Raw genomic sequence first — 11,524 nt, forward strand, 5'->3', positions numbered from 1 at the left:
TGATGGGCTCTTCCAATATGTAGTGATGCCATTCGGGTTACATGGAGCCCCTGCCACTTTTCAGAGGTTGATGGACTTGATTCTGCGACCACATCGGGATTACTCTGCTGCCTACCTCGATGATGTGGTCATTTTTAGCCCTGATTGGGAAAGTCACCTCTGTAAGGTCCAGGCGGTGTTAGATGCCATAAGTGATGCAGGGTTAACCATCAATGCAGAGAAGTGTGCATTAGCCTTAGAGGAGGCCAAATACTTGGGCTACATTATTGGGAGGGGGTTAGTGAAACCACAACTAAATAAAATTGAGGCAATACAGAATTGGCCTCAACCCCTCACAAAGAAACAGGTCAGAGCTTTCCTGGGTATTACGGGCTATTACCGTAGGTTTGTGCCAAATTTTGCCTCAGTTGCAGCCCCACTAACTGACCTGACAAAGGGTGCAAAGTCCGCAATGGTGACATGGACTCCAGAGGCCGAGAAGGCTTTTCAAAGCCTTAAGTCTGCCCTGTGCCAACAGCCTGTGCTAGTTACCCCTGACTTTAGGCGAGAGTTTCTAGTACAGACAGATGCCTCTAACACAGGGTTAGGTGCCATCCTCTCACAGGTCGTGAATGGCGAGGAGCACCCGGTGATGTACTTAAGTAGGAAGCTATCCCCGGCCGAGAAAAACTATGCCATAGTTGAGCGAGAATGTCTGGCAGTGAAGTGGGCCCTAGAATCCCTGAGGTACTACTTACTAGGCAGGAGATTCAAGTTAGTGACAGACCATGCCCCCCTAACATGGATGAAAATAAACAAAGAGAAGAATGCAAGGGTGACTAGGTGGTTTCTGTCCCTACAAAACTTTAATTTCACTGTGGAACACAGGCCGGGGAAATTACAGGCAAATGCTGACGCCCTATCTAGGGTACACTGTCTGTGGGGACAAAATGCTCAGCCCTCCGGTCTGAAGAAGAGGGGGGGGGGATATGTGGACATGTCACTGGTAAAGTGCTCGAGGGGATGTACATCTCACCCAGGTTGATACATAGTGTGAGATGGTGAGTCCAGGAGGCATCTGTGCTCAGCAGTGTTATGCTGCTGAGCTATTATTTATTATTGCCGGGCCTGGACTTACATGGAATGGCAGGTAGGTTTTGGTAGTGGGACTTGCCATTCCCTCCCCCTCGATCCAGTGTGGGTTTTGGGATCAGGTGAGCTCTGATCCCAATCAGCCTGAGAAGGCAAAAGGTGGGCTCAGTGTACAGGTCCTTGCTCTCAGACAGGAGTAAACAGCCTGCATGCTGTTTGGTGAGAGCTGGGAAGACAGCCGCTGCTGGGGCCTGTTCACACCCCGCAATACTGCCGACTGAAGTGTCAGAGAGGTAACCTGCTGTGTTAGTTAGCGCCCAGACGGGCAAGACCTTTTTGTTTTGTTCTTAAAGCGCAGTGTTGCTACATTTCTGTTATGGACTGTTTATGCTGCAAATAAACGCCAAGCTGTTATTTTACAAGTCCAAGTCTGCTGTGAACTGTGTCCAAACACACCATCCCCCGGGAAGATCCCTACAATATATATATATATATGTAGGTCGAGTTGATTGTGAGGCAGATGACACTTGAAAAAGAAACCAGTTCGCCATGAATGTTTTTATACAATAAATCATTTTAACTATCTCATATCCCCATCTGGATCTGCGCCCGTACTTACCCTGGTTTGGAGAGGAGGTCGTTTTTTCTTGGTTTGCATGAAGAACATAGGAATGCTCGGCCTGCTAAAGGTTCATGTGTACGGGAAAGACAGGGGATGGATGGGAGAGATAACTGACAGCCGGATGAACGTTTGGCTCTCAATTATTGAAGGTGTATGGCTACCTTTAGGAACCTGAGGGAAAAAAAAAGGATTTGGGGTTACATCACATCTTAGTATAGCCTCTCACTAACTGGGAATTATACAGGGCTTCTGATAGCAGAATAGGATGGAGCTGACTTAGCTATTATGTTGTCTTCTAAATATACAAGATTAATGATTATAATATAATTTTTTAGTTACTTGAGCCTCTTGGTATAAAGTAAATACATGGGTACAGTGCTGCAATTGGCCTGATAATGACTGCCTAGCTGTGGAGATGGTGCAGCCACAGTAAAGATCCTATTACACATAGTGATTATCTGCCAAATCGGGCTTCACACTACAGAATAGGCAAGGAATTTCAAGTGAAATCCGCGCTGCAGATTCTGCTTAAAATCCTGCCTGTCCATTCAGTCATGGGGATTTCTCAAGCACAATCATGTCAATTCTTTGGGTGGATTGAGGATTGCACTTGAGGAATCCATTGAATCGATGGACATGCAGGATTTCAAGCAGAGTCCACAGCACGGATTTCAATTGAAATTCCTTGCCTAATCTGTAGTGTGAACATACACTAATATTGCTCAGTGTATTAAAGACAACAATCAGCCGAGGAGCAAGCAACTGTTTGCTCATCGGCTAATCACTGTCTTTCAATAAGTTTACAATGTCACTCTCGTTTTGAAAATTTTTTGACGTGTCATAGACATAAAATGCAAAAACTGGCCAGCACTCCAACACCTCGGTTCTCACTGTGCAGTTTGCACGTCACTGGTTAAAATACAGACAAAAACAGGAGAAATGCAAAAATGCGCTCCCTGCTCTGTCAATGAAGAGAGTCAGGCTCATAGACTTTCATTATGAGCCTGGCTCATCACATGTCACAGAGTAGGGAGAAGACTGAGCTGAGCATGTGCTTCTCCTGGCTTGTTCTCATGTTTGGTAAAGGTCTGAACACTGGCACAGGCACTTGCAGGTTGTTGCTGCATGTAAAAAAATATAAAAATAAAAAAGACCAATGATTAGAAACTACATACCCCAAGGATACTAACAATTCATACTACCTATAATAAATCCTTGCAAGTTCAATCACAAACTCCCACAAATGCAAAAATTAATCAAAAATAATATTTATTTCATTTGAAAATCCCCAAAATATTGCATACAAAATATTACACAAAAGACAATTAAAAACAAGATGGAGGGGCAGAAAACAACAAGTGTCAACAGGGATAAATATAAAATGCAGGGAATCATACAGTCAGATATTAATTCATACTCTTAAACTCAGTCCACTATTCACCATAAAGTGCCTGTGCATTAGTGCAAATAAAAATATGAAGTAGTAATGCCCATAACAACATGACCATGCCATGACTATGCAGTAAACAAATTGCACTAAACCCAACGGAAAGAGCCCTGTAGCTCCACTACACTTAGCTGCCCCTCCACCTCACCCATCAAAGCGTTTTGTGACTCTTTTTCAAGGAGTGGTTTTGGGGATTTTGGGATAAAATAAAAATGTTTTTTTGATAAATTTTTGTATTTGTGCGAGTTTCTGACTGAACTTGCAAGAACTGATTATAGGTAGTATGCTGCTGCACTTTCCTGCAATAATAAATTATATAGATGTTATGCTTAACTGTTCACGCTCCTGCAGTGTCCTCCTGTCTTATATCTGTCCTTTGCTGACCACAGCTGCACTGACTTTTTTACACCTGTCTCTGCAGTGAGAACCCGCTCAGCCAATCACTGACTGAGTTACAACAGCTCCGCAGTCAGTAATTGGCTGAATGGGCTGGCACTGTAGAGAGAGGCTCGGAAGTGTCAGCAGCAGTTGTGGTCAGCAGGGGACGCAGAAACAATGCAGGAAAACACAGTGGAAGCCTGGAGAGGTGAACATAATGGGGGAGATTTATCAACCATGGTGTAAAGTGAAACTGGCTCAGTTGCCCCTAGCAACCAATCAGATTCCACCTTTCATTTTCCAAAGAGTCTGTGAGGAATGAAAGGTGGAATCTGATTGGTTGCTAGGGGCAACTGAGCCAGTTTCACTTTACACCACAATTGATAAATCTCTCCCAACATCTTTATTATTTTCTACATAATGATGACAAGCACCCAAAGCAAGGGCTGCACGGACATTACTAATGATGCCCCTTCACCCCTTCTCACATGATCATCGAGCAGTCTAATAGGATCTGTAAACAAGCAGTGATCTAGCATATCAGCGGTTGCTTTCCCTGCAACTTGTGCCATGTAATAAGGCCCTAAAGCCTAAATATGTGCCAGTTATAGGCATTGTTATACACGCCAATCATAATCATTATCTGCTACTTTCTGACCATTTGTAATAATAGGTCCAGTATAAAGCGATAAATTATTTTTATTATTATTTTGAGGCCATTTCCCAGGAAAACACCCTCATGGACTTTATACAGGATAGACCATCAACAGCTAATTGGAGAGTTACTTACACCCGTTTACCCTGACGATCACCTGTTCAGCCATGACACTAAAATTTAAAGTGACTGTACCACCAGGCCCAGGCTGAAGCACAGGAGGCAGGCCGACCCACCCCCTGTGGGAGGAAACCCCCTCCCTTCTATGACATGGCTTCATTAGAATCAATGGATCCGTATCATAGAGGGGCTAGGGTTTCCTCCCACTGGGGGTAGGTCGGCCCGCCTCCTGTGCTTTAGCCTGGGCCTGGTGGTACAGTCACTTTAAACACTATAAAGAGCTGGAAGCCTCAGCTTTGTACATTGTGTGGTGGTGGTGCTTCCATTGTAGTGAATGAGAGATACCTAGTGCCACTGCTACACAATGAACGGGGCAAAAACTTCTGTCCCCATACACTGTTTACACTTGAGTGTCAAAGTTGGGCAGAACAGCTGATCGGCAGGGTATTGGGTGTATGCAACCCCGGTAATCCATTATTAATAGCCGAATCTGTGGACAGTCACCAGACATCTCACTGGTGGATTTCTACAACTGGATCCATCTATAGGAAATAATCACAGTGACAGAATACATTGTATATATGTGATGATCAGATGATGTGGGATCCAGGAGATCCATAACCCTAGTGTTTCCTCTCCTCTTACCTGGTGATGTGAGGGACTGCTGATCCTCCATCATGACATCCTTGTACAGATCCTTGTGTCCTTCTAAATACTCCCACTCCTCCATGGAGAAATAGACAGAGACATCCTGACACCTTATAGGAACCTGACACAGACAATGATACAATTATCCTCCAGACCCCTCACCCCTTGGTGTTATTGTATAATGTCCCAGCATTCCCAGCAGCATTGCTCACCTCTCCAGTCAGCAGCTCAGTGATCCTGGAGGTAAGTTCTAGAATCTTCTGCTCATGTATCAGTGACTGAGGTGGAGGCTCGGTGATGGGGCTCTGGGTCCTGCTCCAGCCTCCTGACCTGACACCAGGGGGCGTCACACACTCACCAGACCCCTTCTTCACTACTGTGTAATCCTGTGTATGGTGACACTGATCACTACAGAGAGTCTAACAATCCTTCCCCTCCAGTCATTTACCTGCTTTACTAATAGAGATACAAGTGATGTCATGTGAGACTCTCACCTCTCCAGTTATCCAGTAGATTATCTCTAGGGTGAGGTCTAATATCCTTCCCGCCATGTGCTCTCTCTTCTTCTTCATCCTCGTTGGGTCAGTGGTGTAATGGACCATCGTCTTTAGTGGTGAGAGCCCTGTGAAGCAAGGAGGACTGGGTATGAAATCTCATTTTACATGTAGTATAATGTTTCTCTAATAATAATTCCTAGACGATCACTGACGACAGCATAACTATGTAAAATTGCTACAATTAAAAACACATTACAAAGTTATATAACTTTGTAATGTGCTTTAAAGGGAACCAATGACACAAAAATTGGCTATAAAGCTAAGGAAACAGTGGCGTAGCGACCGCGGTCGCCGACGGGACCGGGCCGCTACCAAGGGGGGCCCGCGAGGCCCCCCCTTGCCACTGCACTGCTCCCCTCCCACTACCTCTTGTGACCGCAAGCAATGTTTTGCTTGCGATCACAAGAGGCAGGGGCCCCCGGCTGTCTTGCGGCCCCCAGGGAGCTCTGTGTGCGCCGGGGAGGAAGTACTTCCAGCGCAGGAAGCATCGCGTTGGGGAAAAAAACAGGTCCCGCAAAGCTCCGCCCCCTCCGCAATAAGCCCCGCTCCCGCCGGGGGAAGACCGCCAGCGCGTGTGACCTGAGGGCTACAGAAATCATTCAGGTGAGTATAGATTTTTTTGTTTTTAAGGGGATGATGAGGGGTGTAGTGGTATGATGATGATGGAACAAGAGGATAATGGGGATGTAGTGGTATGATGATGGAACGAAAGGGTGATGAGGGGTGTAGTGGTATGATGGAACAAGAGGATGATGAGGGGTGTAGTGGTATGATGATGAAGGAACAAGAGGATTATGAGGGGTGTAGTGGTATGATGATGGAACAAGAGGATAATGGGGATGTAGTGGTATGATGATGGGGGGTGTAGTGGTATGATGATGGAACAAGAGGATGATGGGGTGTAGTGGTATGATGATGATGGAACAAGAGGATGATGGGGGTGTAGTGGTATGATGATGAAAGGGCAGGAGGATGAAGGGGTAGTAGTAGTATTATGGTGGTGGTGGTTGTAGTATGATGGAGGGGCAGGAGAAGGGGAAAACATGGGAGGCATCTATATGGTTGATAACATGGGGGCCATCTATATGGTTGATAACATGGGGGCCATCTATATGGGGGATAACATGGGGGCCATCTATATGGGGGATAACATGGGGGGCATCTATAATAGGGACAACACAGGGGGCTATCTATAAGGGGGAAACATTGGGGGGGCATCTATAAGGTGGACTACATGGGGGGTGTATACAATAGGGCATGCACAGAGGGGGGCATGTACTGTAAAGGGGGTCACATAGTGTAAGGGCTACCCACTAAATGAGGGTGTAAAGGGGACAGTACAGATGTGCAGTGTGTAGAGAGATGAGGATGGTGTCACTGTGAGGAGCCTAATATGTCTGTCTGGCAGATTCGTGGCTCCAAAAAGTTCTCATAAAGGCCCAGGGCAGATGGAGAAGATGAAAAGGGAAGAACTCCGATCAGAGAAGACGTCCCCTGTGAGTCACCTGATATAACTGCACTGTAATGTATATGGTGTATAGAGCCTGTGTACAGTGCGTCCACCTCTGTATGACTGTATGAAGTGATATTGGTCTATGTACAGAGGATTTTATTCAGTAGCAGCGGTGGTGTTAGTCAGTATGTGGTAGTGTTAATCAGTAGCAGCGGTGGTGTTAGTCAGTATGTGGTGTTATTAGTCAGTATGTGGTGTTATTCGTCAGTAGCAGCGGTGGTGTTAGTCAGTATGTGGTGTTATTAGTCAGTATGTGGTAAGAGGGGGGCCCAAGGTGGGCGGGTGTCTTCTTCAAGTAGTCACTGTCCTGGGCCGGCTCCGGCGCTGTAATCACGCCCCTCTGGGCGTGTGTAGAAAGCGCCGCATAATGAGGTCATTAGGGGGGGCCGGCATTGCACGTCGGCCTGGCCAACGTCTTTACTAAGCTGCCCATGCGCAGTACTGTGGGTGAAGCCGCTGCTGTACTACGCCACGCAGGCGCAGTACCGCAGAGTCTTCTCCGGCTGCACTGTGCATGCGCAGCGTAGTAAAGACGTCGGCCAAGCCGACGTGCAATGCCGGCCCCCCCTAATGACTTCACCATGCGGCGCTTTCTACACACGCCCAGAGGGGAGTGATTACAGCGCCGGAGCCGGCCCAGGACATTGACTACTTGAAGAAGCCGCCCGTCCACCGTGACTACTTACATGGTAATTTGCATAGAGCCCGGGAGAATAATAAACTAACTTTGCGGGCTCTATGTACAGGGGACGGAGGGGACAGGGGGATGGTTAGGAAGCATGCTGGCTGATCTACCAGCACGTTTCCTTAGCTTTATAGCCAATTTTTGTGTGATTGGTTCCCTTTAATTAGCGTTCTAACCCCCCCCCAAAGTAGTAGAATGCATACGTACCTAATCCCTGTCGACCACGGCCGGTGCCATCTTGTGTCAATAACGTCTTCACAGCAGGCCGTCTCCACTGTGAGACGTCAGTCATCTGGCGCTACCGGCTAAAGAAGAAGAAAGTGCCGGGAAGAAGATGCTGCTGTCTCCAGAAGCTCCAGGGACCCGCGATCACTGGGAAATTTGAACAGAGACCGACCCAGGAGTGAATATAGTAACAGCATTTGCCATCATTAAAAAAATGAAGGTGACTTATCTGCCTCTTAAGGGTGCCTTCACACACAACCGATCTGCAGCAAAATCTGCTGCGGATCCAGTGTCAGTGGATCCCTATGAGAATACATCTTCGCTGCATGTATGTAAGTTAACGCCCCGGCAGCCAGAGCATACATTACCTGTTTCGTGCTCCGGCTTGCTTCGGGGATTCCCGCGTCTGCTCGTCCCGCTCGGCCAATTAGTGCGCTGCTCCGCCGTAGCCACTGATTGACTAAGCGGGATGTCCAGCCAAGAACACCTAAAGCAAGCTGGAGTGGGGAGGAGGTGATGTATGGCTCCGTCCACCGGGAGGTTAACTTACATACACGCAGCGGGATGACAATCCCGCTGCGAGTATGTATTCTCATAGGGATGCGCTGACACTAGATCCGCTGCGGATCCGGTGTGTGTGAAGGCACCCTTAGGCTGGGTTCACACTATGTATATTTGAGGCTGTATTTGTGAGGCTGTATAGCAACCAAAACCAGGAGTGGATTGAAAACACAGAAAGGATCTGTTCACATAATGTTGTAATTGAGTGGATGGCCATCATTTAATGGCAAATATGTGCTGTTATTTTAAAACAACGGCTGTTATATTGAAATAATGGCCGTTATTTACTGTTATATGGCGGCCATCCACTCAATTTCAACATTGTGTGAACAGATCCTTTCTGTGTTTTCAATCCACTCCTGGTTTTGGTTGCTATGAGGACCTGACATGAGGACCAAATACTGCCTGAAATATACATAGTGTGAACCCAGCGTTATAGTGTATACAGGGATCAGTGACTGGCTGCAGTGTCATTGCAGCACTTTCATCAAGGAATTTGGGAGTGATAGCAGGGCATGTCCTTATTTATATGAACCCCATACTCGGACCACATAACAGTCCTGTATAATCCCCCTTCCTCTTGTCATATTTGGAACAATAATTTACACTCTCTCAAGCAGAGGCTTTTCCACAAGGATACACATCATTGTTTTATACTTTACAGTCCTTATTTTAATCATCCAAGCAGATACAACTTAAAGGGAAACTCCAGCAAAAAATAAAAAAAAGTTTTTCTTTCAAATCAACTAGTGTCAGAAAGTGCCAGAGATTTGTAATTTACTTCTATGAAAAAAAATCTCAAGTCTTACAGCACTTATCAGCTGCTGTATGTCCTGCATATTTATGTCTATGATATCAGCTGAAAGAATCGTCACATAACGTACCCGGCTCTTCCAGCTGCAATGTCATGGCCCCGCTGATTGACTACCTGCTCAGCCAATCTGTTACTTGAGTGGGATCCCGCTTAGCCAATCAGTTGGGCTGCCCTAGTCTCTGATTGGCTGAGGGGGCAATAAATCACCCGGGTACATGACTTTGCATCTGGGGGAACCGGGTATGTGACATAACCAGATGCCAGAAGGTAATTACATCTGGCAGCGAAACGGGGCACAGGGATGGATAGGTATACTTTTTTAATAACATTTTTGCACCCCCAGCCTTCTTGCCTTTTTTCCCACAGGACTTCTCCTTTAGCAACAGCAAAGAATGCCATAGCCATAACAATAATAATATTTATTTCTTTAGCGCCAACAGATTCCACAGAACACCTGTAAACACAATAGACGCGTCTACTTTACATCTCACACGTCCCTGCAGGAAAGCAGCTCTGAATGGAAATCTGCTCAGGTAGATGGCTATAAGGCTGTGAGGATGGGTCAATGAATAATGAGGCTTCAGGAAGGCTGGGTGACTGCACCTGGAAGAGCTGCAATGGCCGCTATATTTGTTGTCACCCAGCTTCTCCAGAAGCAGATAGAAGAGGCAGCGGTAGTGGAATGTAGCAGGACATATCAGGTCTCTATGGCTGCTCACTATACACAATGAGGGAGATTTATCAAACATGGTGTAAAGTAAATCTGGCTCAGTTGCCCCTAGCAACCAATCAGATTCCACTTTTCACTTCCCAAAGAGTCTGTGAGGAATGAAAGGTGGAATCTGATTGGTTGCTAGGGGAAACTGAGCCAGTTTCACTTTACACCATGTTTGTTAAATCTCCCCTACTATCCACCATTATTCCCACACATATCAGTGAAGAGACTTATTATTTGTCTCTGTCACTCATAGCAACCAATCAGCGCTTAGGGGTCATGTGACAGTGTAAGAAATAAAAGCTGCGCTGTGATTGGTGGCTGTGGGCAGTGACAGAACTGTCCCCATTGTCTCCTCCTCACAGGACACTGGGGCAGATGACATCTCCCACCTGTCAGTGCAGTCCGGGGGCTTCTAGTAAGGATGTGAGGGGCGTCCCTGACAGCTCCTCTTCTGTCACCAGCAAAACGTGAGGAAGACACACAGGAAGCAGCGGTCCGTGCACAACACGCTCCCCTGGAAACAAGCTTCTCTCTGAATAGGGGCCTCAGGCTGCAGTAAAGCGGCTTGTAAGGCTGACAGGACGGGAGGATGGAGGGGGAGCAATCTTATACGTCTCATGATTTTGTGCCTTGGCTTCAAATTATCCCTGTTCCTTCTATTGTCATATTTGCTGCAATTATGCCGTTTATATTCATTACATCTATATTCCTGGCAGGCAGTGAAAGGGTTACTAGGTGTTGTCACTTAGCCTCCATAAATTAGGCAACATTGCCATCTACTGGCAGTTCCTAGTGTTGCTTACAGTGTATGTTACGGACTAAAGAAATCACCTGGTGCTGCTCAAGTATAAGGTTTTGTGTTTAGTAGATTTAGTCCATGGGTCCAGTCCATGCCCTTGTGATTTTAATGGGAAATCCTAATGGTCCGTTTACACAAAGCGATAAATTCGCCCAATCGATCGTTTGACGATTTAGAAGCAACGATTTGGTTTTTTATAACAATCAGCATTTAGAGGAATGAATCGTTAGAAAAATCGTTATTGCGATCGTTTAAGCCCATCTCACACATAGGGTAAATCTTTGAAAGACTACACAAAGCGATCTGTGAATTTTTAGCAAACTACAAACAACGATTTGAGAACATGTTGAAAGATCAAAATAAACGATTTCTCACTCGTCGCTTGATCTTTTGCTGGGTTTACACGGACCAATTATCGCTCAAATGCTCAAAATTCAACCAATAATCGTTCCGTGTAAACGCAGCATTAGTAGCCCTAAGTTCCAAATATGGAGTCAAATGGTTTAGGTCAGGGATGGGCAACCTTCAAGCGACTCTGTACCCACAATCTGACCCCCGAAACCACTTGTACCTCCGGATAGCTGCTTTTAATCAAAGATCTGTCCTGGGGTCCGTTCAGCAGGTGATGCCGTTATTTTCCTAAAAAGGAACTTTTAAACTTGCAGCCCTGTGTCAAACGGCTGTGGCCTAGAGTGTGTGTGAATCAGACTG

At 46.2% G+C, this 11,524-nt stretch overlaps 1 protein-coding gene across 1 annotated transcript in view; it reads right to left on the bottom strand.

The window, feature by feature from the left end:
* The window catches only part of LOC138767805 (zinc finger protein 585A-like), a 37,719-nt gene extending 27,222 nt beyond the window's left edge, over positions 1–10,497 (bottom strand). The window contains exons 1-5 of the mRNA XM_069945583.1: positions 10,404–10,497; positions 7,904–8,068; positions 5,436–5,563; positions 5,154–5,327; positions 4,939–5,062 (exon numbers count right to left, since the gene is read on the bottom strand). Coding sequence (XP_069801684.1) covers positions 4,939–5,062; positions 5,154–5,327; positions 5,436–5,563; positions 7,904–7,988 — 511 coding nt within the window. The 5' untranslated portion in view covers positions 7,989–8,068; positions 10,404–10,497. The remainder of the gene's footprint in view (positions 1–4,938; positions 5,063–5,153; positions 5,328–5,435; positions 5,564–7,903; positions 8,069–10,403) is intronic.
* Positions 10,498–11,524: the final 1,027 nt, after the last annotated feature.

This window comes from Dendropsophus ebraccatus, chromosome 11 (genome assembly GCF_027789765.1).
Source record: "Dendropsophus ebraccatus isolate aDenEbr1 chromosome 11, aDenEbr1.pat, whole genome shotgun sequence".
In the NCBI taxonomy this organism is placed as follows: Eukaryota; Metazoa; Chordata; class Amphibia; order Anura; family Hylidae; genus Dendropsophus; species Dendropsophus ebraccatus.